This window comes from Asterias rubens, chromosome 9 (genome assembly GCF_902459465.1).
Source record: "Asterias rubens chromosome 9, eAstRub1.3, whole genome shotgun sequence".
NCBI classification, from domain to species: Eukaryota; Metazoa; Echinodermata; class Asteroidea; order Forcipulatida; family Asteriidae; genus Asterias; species Asterias rubens.
The window spans coordinates 19,937,578-19,950,933 of record NC_047070.1 but is presented as its reverse complement, the minus strand read 5'-3'; the positions used below and the strand labels follow the sequence as shown (position 1 = coordinate 19,950,933).

General features: G+C 39.9%; 2 protein-coding genes across 2 annotated transcripts; one reads left to right on the top strand and one right to left on the bottom strand.

The window, feature by feature from the left end:
• Window positions 1-1,821: 1,821 nt before the first annotated feature.
• Window positions 1,822-3,816, bottom strand: LOC117294969 (nuclear receptor-binding factor 2-like). The gene is made up of 3 exons (XM_033777525.1): window positions 3,652-3,816; window positions 3,060-3,144; window positions 1,822-2,676 (listed from the first exon to the last, which is right to left on the bottom strand). The coding sequence occupies exons 1-3, from the start codon at window positions 3,706-3,708 to the stop codon at window positions 1,886-1,888; spliced, it is 933 nt and encodes a 310-aa protein (XP_033633416.1). The 5' UTR covers window positions 3,709-3,816; the 3' UTR covers window positions 1,822-1,885.
• A 463-nt stretch (window positions 3,817-4,279) lies between these two features.
• LOC117294321 (hexokinase-2-like) lies at window positions 4,280-12,483 on the top strand. The gene is made up of 12 exons (XM_033776681.1): window positions 4,280-4,446; window positions 5,954-6,068; window positions 6,756-6,921; window positions 7,159-7,301; window positions 7,858-7,984; window positions 8,472-8,563; window positions 8,885-8,984; window positions 9,292-9,484; window positions 10,071-10,229; window positions 10,540-10,895; window positions 11,163-11,243; window positions 12,419-12,483. The coding sequence occupies exons 2-12, from the start codon at window positions 6,024-6,026 to the stop codon at window positions 12,481-12,483; spliced, it is 1,527 nt and encodes a 508-aa protein (XP_033632572.1). The 5' UTR covers window positions 4,280-4,446; window positions 5,954-6,023.
• The last annotated feature ends 873 nt before the right edge of the window (window positions 12,484-13,356 follow it).

Sequence of the window (13,356 nt, the reverse complement as noted above, 5' to 3'; positions counted from 1 at the left end):
ACAAACTAACATTTTCCCTTCAAAAGTGAAGTTCATGGCCTGTTTCGGCATATCTCAACTCAACAAATTTGTTAAAAAGCGGTAATAATGTAAGAAAATCTGTAAAACCTTTCTGTTTTTCAATTGCTAGCATGTTTTGGGGCTTCATTTCTTGAGATGCTTACAGGTTGTGTGCGTTAGGGGGTACAATAGACTTTAAGTAAAGATACGTTTTAAGGCTATGGGAAAAATACTTTGTAAGTAAGGTTTGTGATGACACCATGTAAAATCTTTTTGATGGCTCCGAGAAGAGCCAGATTGTTCTGCTTGGCATTTCGATCGGTGTGCTCCGACAGAATGCTGGACTCTGCTTGTGTGTGAGCCTGGAGATTTTTATATGATGTAATCGCAAACCTTACTTACTAAGGAACTTTAAGTACTGGTATGTATTGATTGTGTGATGCATTAACTAAAGCGCCAACAGGTACCTGTATATTATGGCTTTGGGGGGGGGGCAACACGTTTGCCAACCAGTCTTAAACAGCCTGTCTTTATCAGCCAGTTAATGTTAGGTAAACATGGCTTCAAAACCCCAAGTCTTATGTCATGGAGCTATTCGCCTAGAAATAAATTGCCTAACGCTCTCAGAAGAGTACAAGAGAAAAAACACCAAATCAGGAGGAAATAATTGTAAATTGCTACGTATTTAATTTTGAATAAATGAGGTTGTTGAAATAGACAAGGTAATTTACAAATGAATTAAGATGGTCTCAGATTGTTTTTTTTATCTTAAAGCAAGAGTAAAATCAAAATGCAAGTTAATTTGAATAAGTCCTTGCCACCCAACATTAATCAATGTCCTATATCACTCTTCCTTGACCTTTTGGTCTTTGTATCGCTGGAAAAAGTATGGCTTGGTGCATGTAACATGTAGCATTAAGATGATAAATAACAATTTATACACACAGGTACATGTAACACTCAAACCTGTTGACTATTTTTAATTGCCATCAAGAACTTTCCTGTCCTTTGAAACAAAGATTTGTATTTTGCTGCATTCATGACAACAAATTATCACAAACCATGTGCAGACTTTTAACATAGATTTTTTGGAACTGGCACAACTGTAAAAAAATTTTTTTTTTCACAGAGCTGCCTACTCAAAACAATTGTTAGCATAAAACTTACTTGGTAACAAGCAATGGAGAGCTGTTGATAGTAAAAACATTGTGAGAAACAGCTCCCTCTGAAGTAACGCAAATTTTGAGAAAGAGGTAATTTCTCACTCAAATATTAAAAGACTTTAGCCTGAGGTCCTTTTTAGGCATCTGAAAGCACACAAATTTGTGCAACAAGGTTTGTTTTTTCATTATTCTCTTACAACCTCGACGACCAATTGAGTTCAAATTTTCACAGGAGGTTTGATATTTGATGCTGATGTTGGGGTACATCAAGGGAGAATACTGGTCTTTGACAATTTCCAAAGATGTCTAGTGACTTTAAAGACACTGGACACTATTGGTAATTGTCAAAGACCAGTCTTCTCACTGGGTGTATCTCAACATATGCATAAAATAACAAACCTGTGAAAATTTGAGCTCAATCGGTCATCGAAGTTGCGAGATATTAATGAAAGAAAAATCACCCTTGTCACACGAAGTTGTGTGCTATAGGATGCTTGATTTCAAGACCTCAAATTCTAAATCTGAGGTCTTGAAATTAAACTCGTGGAAAATTACTTCTTTCTCGAAAACTGTGTCACTTCAGAGGGAGCTGTTTCTCACAATGTTTATACTATCAACCTCTCCCATTACTTGTTACCAAGTAAGGTTTTATTCTAATAATTATTTCGAGTAATTACCAATAGTGTCCACTGCCTTTAAATAGCAATAATCACAATATAATTTCAATTCATGTCTTCAAAATCAGGGATAAGTAGAGGTGACAGTGGAGGTAGAGATTCACTGGGAGGGGTCCCAATGAAGCCTTCCATCAAAGAGAAAGGGGTATCCAGGGTGGCTCTGTAATGTTCCCCATCTCTGATGACCGTCTGAGCTCTAGACTCCTCCAGCTCACGCGTCAGGTCTTTGACTGTGGCTTTCAGTTTCTGGTTTTCATTCTCGCAGCTGTCCAACACCTGGAAGAGTTTGACCAAGTGGTTCCGAAGCTCTTCATTCTGGGTCAGGAGCTCCTCAAAGACTGTCCGTTCGGTTTTGGGTACTTTACGCCCAACTGGATTCGCGCTCAGGACTGAGGGACCATTGTCTGATGGCTCGTTGTTATCGGGATGCCTTTGACCCAGGCTTAATGTCTTCATAGCTGTCAGGAGTTGGGATACTCTGTAGCCTGGCTGTTCATCTTTGACAATAAAATGTTGGCGAACTAAAGTGAGGAGAGAGTCGGTCTCGTCTGAGCTGAATCTGGACTCCAGGCTATCCATCCTTAGCCTGGTATCTTCCTCTTCTACATGTACTTGTGAAGCTTCACAAGCTAGGTCTGGTTCCAGGCTATGGGTTTCTTTAGTGTCAGTCAGGAACTGCCCGTTCCAGACTGTGGTGACCATGTCTTGTTTTCTGTTTCCCCATTGCTGTCGCTTCCTGACAATCTGAGGTTGCTTCAGTAGATTATTGAGTTGAAGTTGAAGAGATAAAATGGCGGATGGGTCTTGGGTATGTTTCATTGCCTCTGACAGGTTTTCTAAAATAAAAACAAAGACATGTGGCGTCATACACAAACTTGATTATGAGCTACAATTATTTCAAAACCACCCGACTGAATGCAACTAAACGATCAGCTGCAGAACATAAGGTCATTACAGGTACTAGAGTTTCCTTTCATGGCCTAACAATTCGTCTTTAAGAAGGGATTTAGGCCATTTTCAATTAAAAGTCTGTGAAACTGTGAAGGGGCACAAAGGCCAGGACCGGGGTAACAGAAGCAATGGCCGTATTGTAATTTCAGGGCCGGTCACTCCAAGCCACAGATATCTCCGCAACCAGGGCTATGTAAAATTCCTGCGCCAGCTCTAAGAAAAGTGATGAATGCTTTGTACAGCTCGACCAGTCATGGTTTATGCATACCTGCAGCTTGGTTGTAGCATATCACAGCTTGATCATAACGTCCTGATAGTAACATTCTCTCAGCTTGTCTCTCCATCTGATGTGCCTGTTGGGTTAGACAAAGCAAAAAGCAATTATCACTGTTTATCAACAGTGAAATATTACGTATGTACACGGCAAATACTGCCATTTCATATGGACAATAACCCAAGACTTTCAGAACCCATTATTCACTGAAAGTGAAATACTTCCAGTGTTGATATACTCTATGTGCAGGATTGTGAACAACTTGGTTATTATCCCACACAAATTTCTGACACCAACCGTTTCTCAGAGGGGTAATTCTTTCACCAGGACAGTGGTTTTGGAGTTAATTAACGGCGGATAAATTGGTGGCGATGTCCGGAAGATTATCCCTTTCCCAATAGCATATGGAACAATATTTCGGACTACCTACATCTGCACAACTCTTGTTAATGTTAGTTTTAAGCAGGATGTACAGTCAGTCCAGCTCCACTACATTTAGGTCAGTCTGAGCCGCACTCATGTTCACTGTTCACCCACCTGCACTGTCTGTATTCATAATCAAAGCATAGGCTTTACTCGACCTTACCCGATTAAGTGGCGAGTCTGGATCCATTCTGATGTTTGTTTCATCTTTATTAATCATAATACTATTGTACCTATGTCAATTCAAAAGGGGAATACACCACCATGGACGATTTTTGTTATGTTTACTTGCTTGAGCTCGATCGCGATCGATCGAAGTAAAGATCATCTGCTGTGTATATTTGAAAAGGGCGCCCTCTCTTGGCGACTTTCGCGTTTTTATTTTATTCTAATTATAAATACCGCCACCGCCGACGGAGATTAGGATTAGGGCAGAAGTTGGTTGGTTTTGCTCTGGTTGGTTTGAGCATGGAGGAAGGAAATAAGAGCAGGTGGATTCCCAATAAATAGCTAAATAAAGAAGGTCCACAGAAAAAGAAAACTGATGCAGAGTGTTAATCTTTTCACGAACTTAATTTGTTTCTTGGTTGTGTTGTTATTATGGGAAATTTCCTTATGTAAGTGGCATCACCACTTTTTGTGCCTAGGCTTAAACGCTTGCATAACTTAATTGCTAGCGCTATGAAATTTGCATAATTTAACCTATACATAGGATAGCCTTTGCACTACCATTCCAATCGGCGTGTAAGAGTGCAATGACGCGTAACGACAGGACAGCTGATAATATCATTATTTATCTTCAATGACAACAAGTTGGGGACATATCTCGACTAAACGTGGACAGAGACGGATTGTAAAACCAGCAGTGTGTACATATACTCCACAGTGTGGCCATTAAACTTCATAGGAAGTCAACAAAACCTATCGGCCTCAATATTATTTGCAACACTTCTGAGAGGTGAGTTACATTGCAAGAAGTTTACAGAGTAAGCATGCTCTCTTGTTTAGCAAATAACTGTTCATGATTTGGTAGCAAAAGCAGCTAGAATACAAAATTAAAAACATAGGCAACCTAGCGCGTAATGTCCCTTCCTCCTGGCATCCCTCTTGAGTCCAGTGAGTAAACATTAGGACGTTCCAAAGGTGTGTTGATTATTATTTTGTTGGTCAATAAAATTAATACATTCCTTTCAACGACCACGCCCCTCGTTTATTGAATATGTTGCACGTGTCCTGTTTCACCCGTAGGCCTACTATGCCATTGCAATGCTGTAGGCTTCAGTGTACTTTGACCTACATAACAAAGCAATTTATTTTTTGATGGGGCCGAACTCTAGCTATATATTGTGATTTCGTGACAGTTTTCCATGTTTGGGAATTATTTTGAACGTGTTAGTTTGCAAAGTAAATGGAAAGCTACGCAATTTCGAAGCAAATGTGTGTGGATCATTGTAATCTACTTTAAAAATATATTTCTAATAATCATATGCATTAACAGACGGTTACAAACGCTTTTCAAAGACCAACTCGACCGATCCATGATCCAAGGCAACGTGTTCTTTTAATAGTTATGCTATGATTAGTAACAGGATTAAAGTCTGCTGATAAACAATGTTTATCTCGTAGTATAAATGAAGTGGACTGATCCATATACAAATACAAATTTAGAACCGGGGAGGGACAGGGCGGACCCCCCCCCCCCCCCCCCACCAACGAGATAAAACATGCACAAATTAATTGCTTAGTCACTAAACAAATCATATAAGACACAATGTCGTCACTATGTCCTAATACGAATTCGCAATTTTAAAGAAGTTCACGACTCCAGATGAACATGTAGGCCTACTTGTTTTCCCTTGACGGTAGCGATCTTTGATTCTTCACACAAATAAGTCAAGTCAAATTGTATAAAAGTATTTAAAAAAAATCACAATTGTAGCATCTAAATGTATTTTATTTTTAGTTGTGTGCCCTCAAAATAATGGATGCCGTTCACTTTGCAACGTTGTGACGTCATGAACGGAGGTGCATGGCCGAAGTTGTTAAATACCATTTTGTATTGATTTGGTAGTTGCTAAAAAAACAACGTTGGCACTTATAATCCCATTAGATCAGAACGATCGTACATTTACTGTTTTTTAAAATATAAATGGGCCGGATAGAGAGAATCATTGTGCATAATTAATTACCAATGATGCTTCGAAATTATATGTTTCATGATTGTAAATAATTTTGTATGCATTATGGGAAAGCTCCATTATGTTTCGCCAAAAAACTTACATCATTTTCATTAGTGGGTGTGTTTGAATTGAATTACTTGTGTCATTTACCTCGGGCTGTATCAATCAAAAACCACTTTGAAAAGGAACTACAGGTGTTAGTTGTCAGATGAAAAGGATGTTATAGCCTCTTTTTGTAGCGGAGCTTTCCCGTAATGTTTTTTCGTTCTCCTTTTCTATACACAGTGTGGTTTGGACTGTAATTATTGCCATCTCCTTTTTCCAATTGATATAAACTACGAGGCGTCTCTTGACAATGTCTGGCTCACAGATGAAACAAAATGGTGAACATGTTCCAAAGGTAAATCAAATCATTTTTAATTACAATTTGACCATTTTATCTTATCAGTTTCTCTTCCAATCGCTGGCGCAGTAAATAAGGTCGTTTACAGCAATTTCATATTACGTAATGATCAGACAGGTGTTAAATGAAAATTGTCTCTGAATAAATCAAAATCCACAAATGAACGTTTTCTTAGAAAATGGATGTTACTTTGTACCAAACAGTTACTTTGAAGACCACTCTTGATCTATGAAAGATCCATTAAAGGCAGTGGACACTTGGTAATTACTCAAAATAATTGTGAGAATCGGCTCCCTCTGAAGTGCCATAGTTTTTGAGAAAGAAGTAATTTTCCACGAATTTGATTTCTAGACCTCATATTTAGAACTTGAAGTCTCGAAATCAACCATCTAAACGCACACAACTTCGTGTGACAATGATGTTTTTTCTTTCACTATTATCTCGCAAGTTCGATGACCGATTGAGCTCAAATTTTCACAGGTTTGTTATTTTATGCATATGTTGAGATACACGGACTTTGAAGACTAGTCTTTGACAATATTACCAATAGTGTCCACTGCCTTCAACCGGGAGCTCACAAGTATATAAAACCAAAAAGATATTCATACAAATTCCACTTACTTCTGAGCCGATGATATATGATTGCTTGAGAAAGAAATAAGCTTTGTCTGATTTGTTGCGCAGGAAGTAACCGCTATTCTGGATGCATTACATCTAACAGACGAAGTTCAGCATGAACTCATAGCAGTTTGCCAGCGCTCTTTTGATTTAGGACTACAGCCAGAGACACACGAAGACGCAGCGGTCAAGATGCTCATATCTCATGTGCGATTAATGCCCAATGGCACAGGTCAGTAATACAGACATGAGCAACAGGCAACCTCGTGCCCAGGCAGGAACTGAAAACCCAAATCCACATGCAAGTCTCTGGTAGGAATCGAACCGGGGCCCACAGATATGAAAAGCAGCAGGGACATAATCCACTGAGCCAACCTGACTGCTTTATAATTACACTTATTCAATACATCTTGTTTACATAATTAAATATTCATAACGCATGGGCCAATTTTTTTTTAAAATTTTACAGAGAGGGGTAACTATTTAGCCCTGGACATGGGAGGAACTAATTTCCGTGTCTTGCTGACCAAATTCACTGGTGAAGGTATAGAGGTTGTTGCAGTTGAGAAGTATCACCTACCGCATGACGTCAGAACTGGAACTTCAGATCAGGTTAGCATGAGGCCGGTAACTGTCAAAGTGTGACGTCAGATGTTCGAGCTAACCCGTGTAAAACCTACAGACCAGATTACATAAAATCACTTGATTTGGTTTATAATATGTCTATCGTTTAGTTCATAGAAAAGTTAACAACTCTTTCTAATTTAAGTAAATATTTTCAAATACTATCTGTAAAGAGCAGAATTCTGCTCTTCTGCGCCATTTTTCGGCATATTTTTCTGTGCCATTTTTCGGCACTTCTTTCTCTTCCGTTGGCCGTACGCACACTACATTTGGCCCCTGACACGCAGTAACGAATGCTTCACCCATCGCTCTCTTCACCAGAATTACACAATTTAATGGGGTAGCCTACCTGGGAGAGCTTAAGTAACCTGCAATGGACTGTCACCCTATCCAAATGAAATATCAATATTCCCATTCGATTAATGCCAATGAAACCACACCAGCCTGGTGAGCCATGTTGGCTTTGGACTGACTACTTTTTTGTCCACCCATCCATTGAAGTAACTCAAACAATCTTTGATTTTATTTTGGTCACCCTGGACAGTTTTTCGACTACATTGCAGACAAGCTGGATCACTTTATTAAGACGCACTTTGCCAAATGTGAATCTGTGACCTTCCCACTGAGTTTTACGTTTTCTTTTCCCATGGAGCAACGCCGATTGGATTCAGGTGAGTTACAAACTGGCATCATTGGTTTTGGGGACATCATTCCACGAAACATGCTGTCTTAAAACATTTTGGAGAAACAGTGGTAAGCGGTAGCACATTGTTTGGTTGATTATTATCTCGTCAAATAATATTCCAGCACTCTGATTGGGACCTATATTTACAGGGGTTGAATACGTTTGGTCATCACTCCTAAAGTTAATAGCAATAAAGAACAGCAGCGTCTTATGTCGTCAAGCATTTTGAGAACCATTTCTCTTCAATGTAGAGTGTTTATGGTAAAATATATCAGTCCCCCCGCCCCCTCCTCAGTTTAATGTGTGTTCACAGCTTAGTTTCATTGTATATCTACTGTATGGATTAAAACAATCGAACTAATACAAAAACAAAGGTATGAGAAAAGTACAATCATTTTAATTGAACTATATTTTACTTCAATCGACTAAAACACAAGTCCGGTTTGTACCTATTTGTTCTTCTTTTTATAAAGCCGATTTGCTGATCTGGACCAAGGATTTTGCCGTAGATGGCGTCGTTGGGAAAGACGTAGTTGCACTACTACAGAAGGCAATAGCTAAAAAGGTTCAAACATTTACGTTCTTTTGTTTTTGCTTTAATCACTAATCACCTTCATCGCCGTCTTTGTTTATACACGAAGATGACTTTGTAAAAATCTAACAGTTTACCCGATCTGTACATTCTTCCTTGCCCAAATTCATTTGTCATTATTTTCATGCAGGTCGTAGTTTTTTCGCAAAATGATCTCTTTGTTTTCCTATTCTTACTTTGTCAAACTTTAGTTGCCGTTATGTGAGACATTCTTTTGTCTTTTGTTGTAACTACTAACCGTTAAGAAGTTACTTTAAAATAAAGCCAGCTCATTTTGTCCGATCTTGAAAACAGAGCCTGAAGCTTCGCACTGTTGCTCTGTTAAATGATACAGTTGGAGTCCTTATGGCTGGGGCGTACTATGACAATGACTGTAAGATTGGCCTTATTGTAGGTGAGTATCACAGACCCTTAGCCCACCTTGGCATCAGCCCAGGCTAGCTCCCAACCTTGGACATCAGCCCAGACTAGCTCCCAACCTTGGACATCAGCCCAGACTAGCTCCCAACCTTGGACATCAGCCCAGACTAGCTCCCAACCTTGGACATCAGCCCAGACTAGCTCCCAACCTTGGACATCAGCCCAGACTAGCTCCCAACCTTGGACATCAACCTTGGACTAGCTCCCAATGTTTAAATGTAAAGACATAATCTTAACATGAGTGTAACATTAAAACTGAATAGAACTTCTTTTCATCGCAGGAACCGGTTACAATGCAGCATACGTCGCGCCATTGAGTGAAGTGACAAGGTGGACAGGGGACAATGACGAACCACAACAAGTCGTCATTGATACCGAGTGTGGTGCCTTTGGTGACGATGGCTCCCTCGACTTCATGAGGGCAGAGTTTGATTTCGACCTGGACAGCCAGACTTTAAATAAGAGAAACCAAATGTTAGTGTCTCTATATTCTATTATATATGCATCAAGGTGACTCGACGAACTCTTTTTATATTGGGAGTTTATTTCAGAATTAACAACTTAACGCACGGTCATAATGAAGCCGATTTTAGCCTACTTTTTACAATGCCACAATGCTATATACGACCGATATTTTAAATGTAGCATATATATACCGTAATTGTCTTAAGGTAAAAGGTAGGCCTTTGACGAAGCAAAGTAGAGGAAATAAAATATAACAATTTGTTTGTATATGATTTGAGGCATTACATGGTGAGGTATCAATGTATTAGTTTGCGATGTACCTAATACTTATAGCTTTGCTGTGCAGATTTGTTATTTGAGAATTCAGATTGCTTGTTTGATAACATCTTATTTTTATAGGGTTTCTCTTAACAAAGGTGAAATAATTGTGCCACTTATGCCTTTGTTTCTATACCATAGGTCATTCGGTTAGGTGAGCAGTTCTTATGCAAATATGTTAACAATGTACTTTTCGATTACAACAAGACAATGCTTTGCAAAGATAGAACAGATGTGGTGGGACAATCATAATGTATTAAATTATCTTTTCTGTTAGATACGAGAAGATGTTTTCCGGCAAGTACATGGGAGAAGTTGCACGTCTCATTCTAATTAAACTAGCTCAACAAGGGGTTTTATTTGAAGGCAAGGTACCAGACACATTGCAACAACAATGGGTATTCACAACGTTATTCGTCTCGGAAATCGTGGAAGGGTAGGTAGCCTATGGGCCTTTTCGAAACCGATGTTTTTTGGAAATGATCTAATATTGTGCATAGGTCAGCCTATCCCACCGCAGCGCCTTTTGGACAAGGCGTTGGGACCATCGAAGTACGTTTCTTGCTTGTACAGGAGGAGCTTGCTCCACAGCAAGGGGTTGGATGCTTTGTTTTATCTGGTGGATGTGTATGGCAAAATCTATTTGTAAACCAATGAGAACGAGGTTGCATAATCCCCCATCTTAGGTCTCTTTTAGGTAAAACAAAATGGGGCCTTGAAATGTTAACTTTGTTTTGTTTGTGCAGGGATTCTGGTGTTCAGCATTCTCAATCTCAGCGTATTCTAAAATCCATGGGCGTTGACAATCCGTCTACAGTTGACTGCAAACTCGTGTACAAAATCTGCTGCAAACTTACCGAACGCGGCGCCATTTTGGTTGCCGCAGCCATTGCTGCCCTGCTGATCCGCGTCAAGAAGAGTCCCGTCTGCGGTATCGGCGTGGACGGCAGTTTGTTTAACGAGTTCCCGACATTCCGGAACACGATGGTAAAGAAATTGGAGGAGCTGTCGCCGGAGTACAAAGCGAGATTTCTGGCGGTTGACGATGGCAGTGGGATCGGCGCAGCTGTTGTGGCTGCGACCGTTAGCAGCAGAGCAACAAGTAAATGTATAACAAACATAAACGTCTACAAGTATTGAATTAAACATTTCATGTAAACTAAAAGGGCCCAATTTCAACGAGTTGCAAATAATCACTAAGTATTATTTAAGCAATTTTACCTGATTAGTACTATAGGTTACCAGTCATGAACATTACATGGCATTTTCGCTGGTTTCCCTCTTCTTGGCGGTTAAGCGGTTATATCCAGTTATATAAGCTTATACAACGTATTCATCAGTTGAACTCAGTTGAGTTCCCGACGTTCAGGAACATTTAAGAAGTTGACCGAGCTGTCGCCGGAGTACAAGGCGAGATTCATGGCGGTTGACGATGACAGTGATGGGATAGGTACAGCTGTGGTGGCGGCCACAGTTTGGGGCGGCCACAGTTTGAGGCAGCCACTGTGGCGGCCACAGTTTGGGCGGCCACGGTTTGAGGCGGCCACTGTGGCGGCCACAGTTTGTATTCAAATTTTGTATTCAATGAGTCATTTCAAATCCAAAATTCCCAATAGGGCTATTTTCCCTTCGTGGCATAAAACAGCTGATTTCGTAGACATCTTAAAACGCAACAAAACTTTTAATCGAAAATGTAACTGGTTAGTTTTATTGTATTCATCTACATGTACAAAGATAAACTTTGCCGATGTCACAGTGTAACTCTAACAATCTCACTGTTTCCACACAACAGACAGAACTTTAACCTTAAAAATGTCACTAAGACTTTCAGATAGTAACAAATTCCTAGGGCCTATTTATATCATTCAAGGTTTGTTTGACGTTTGTCTATGTATGAACACTAATCTGCCCTTCTTCCTCGAATCTGGTTTTTTTTTTTACTGCTACCCGGGGGGGGGGGGTGTGATGGAGAAAAAGTTCGCAAAATTGCCCATGTCCCTTCTTTCGAAAGGCATCATACAAACCTTCCGGTGCTTATCTGCACAAAAATTAATGAGGACACAATACAAATCAATTGTGAGCGCGCAAGATGGCAGCCTTATTTTCTTGCTAACATGTGAAATACATTTACACCTTAGCAATTTTGTTTGCTACAGTAAGCACCATTATGTGATTACCATTAAGCAGCTCTATGAAATTGGGCTTAGGTGTGCTTGAAAGTGACGTCAGTATAGACTTCATTTTTGAACTGATTTTGAATATGGGATATTACCCAAAAAATTAAGATTATCATAAAATCAGTTTATCAAATTTACCCAAAGCTGGCGTCACTCTCAAGGTGTGCTCTATACCGACCACACTTGCAAGCAGAAACTTGAACTATAAGAAATTGAACCATTACTTATTTTTTGATCGCGTCCATTCTACACATACGCGTTACTCAAGTTTAATATAAAAAGAGTAAATAAAGTAAACACATATATTTATTTCTAATAAAATAGCATGATAGTAAATGTGTTGTCGTATTGCTGTGTTTGGTAATGATGTACGCAGGCATTATATAAGGCGTACGCCATAAAACTGTGTTTTGTATTAATTTTGTCTCTTCTGCTGTGTTCGTTCCAGTACGTAGAAAAACAACCTTAAGGACGGCTTGCCAGCAGGTTGGATGGCTTAATCTTATTACATAACCATTATCATTTTTGGCGGTGGAATTTTTATGGATGTTATAAAATGTAGGTGTTGCTGGGGGCCCGTCATCCCGGCTGTTATATCATGATATTTGTAATCCGATAACAATCAGCGTTGTACCAACTGTCAATAATCGGGTGCAAGGATGACCTCGTCAGCTCAGGGGTGAAACTTTTGGAATGGACGCAGTTTATGGTATGATAGGACTCAGGAGTCACTGAAGTAGGCCTTTAGCGGACATCGTACGATCGAGAGCCCAGTGTGACACTGATTCTGTCCTTTAGCGGATATCGTACAATCGAGAGGCCAATGTGACACTGATTCTGTCCACTGAAAGTCTCTTGAACCATGGAGGTAGAACTTAACTCTTCTGCTCAATTTAATATAGGGGGGTGGTCCTTGGGCTTGTCAGGTCCCCTTCCCTCACAGGAAAACACCACTCAAAACACACCAGCGTAATTTTCCAAACGTCTGCGCGCGCCACTGCATCAACAGTCTTGAAAGTTTTTCCTAAATACATCAAGTCACCAAGTCCCTTCAGTGTAACACTATGAGGACTCTGTGGAGAAATACAATCCAAATAGTGTTACACTGAAAGGACTTGGTGACTTGATGTATTTAGGAAAAACTTTCAAGACTGTTGATGCAGTGGCGCGCGCAGACGTTTGGAAAATTACGCTGGTGTTTTGAGTGGTGTTTTCCTGTGAGGGAAGGGGACCTGACAAGCCAAGGACCACCCCCCTATATTAAATTGAGCAGAAGAGTTTTCTACCTCCATGGTTCAAGAGACTTTCAGTGGACAGAATCAGTGTCACATTGGCCTCTCGATTGTACGATATCCGCTAAAGGACAGAATCAGTGTCACACTGGGC

Coding starts and splice junctions, on each gene's coding strand:
- LOC117294969 (XM_033777525.1), bottom strand. CDS start 3,708: ATGATTAATAAAGATGAAACAAACATCAGAATGGATCCAGACTCGCCA. Junction 3,145..3,651: donor CAGACTCGCCACTTAATCGG/GTAAGGTCGAGT, acceptor CTAACCCAACAG/GCACATCAGATGGAGAGACA. Junction 2,677..3,059: donor ATGCTACAACCAAGCTGCAG/GTATGCATAAAC, acceptor TTTTTATTTTAG/AAAACCTGTCAGAGGCAATG.
- LOC117294321 (XM_033776681.1), top strand. CDS start 6,024: ATGTCTGGCTCACAGATGAAACAAAATGGTGAACATGTTCCAAAG. Junction 9,485..10,070: donor TTAAATAAGAGAAACCAAAT/GTTAGTGTCTCT, acceptor CTTTTCTGTTAG/ATACGAGAAGATGTTTTCCG. Junction 11,244..12,418: donor CGATGACAGTGATGGGATAG/GTACAGCTGTGG, acceptor TGTTCGTTCCAG/TACGTAGAAAAACAACCTTA.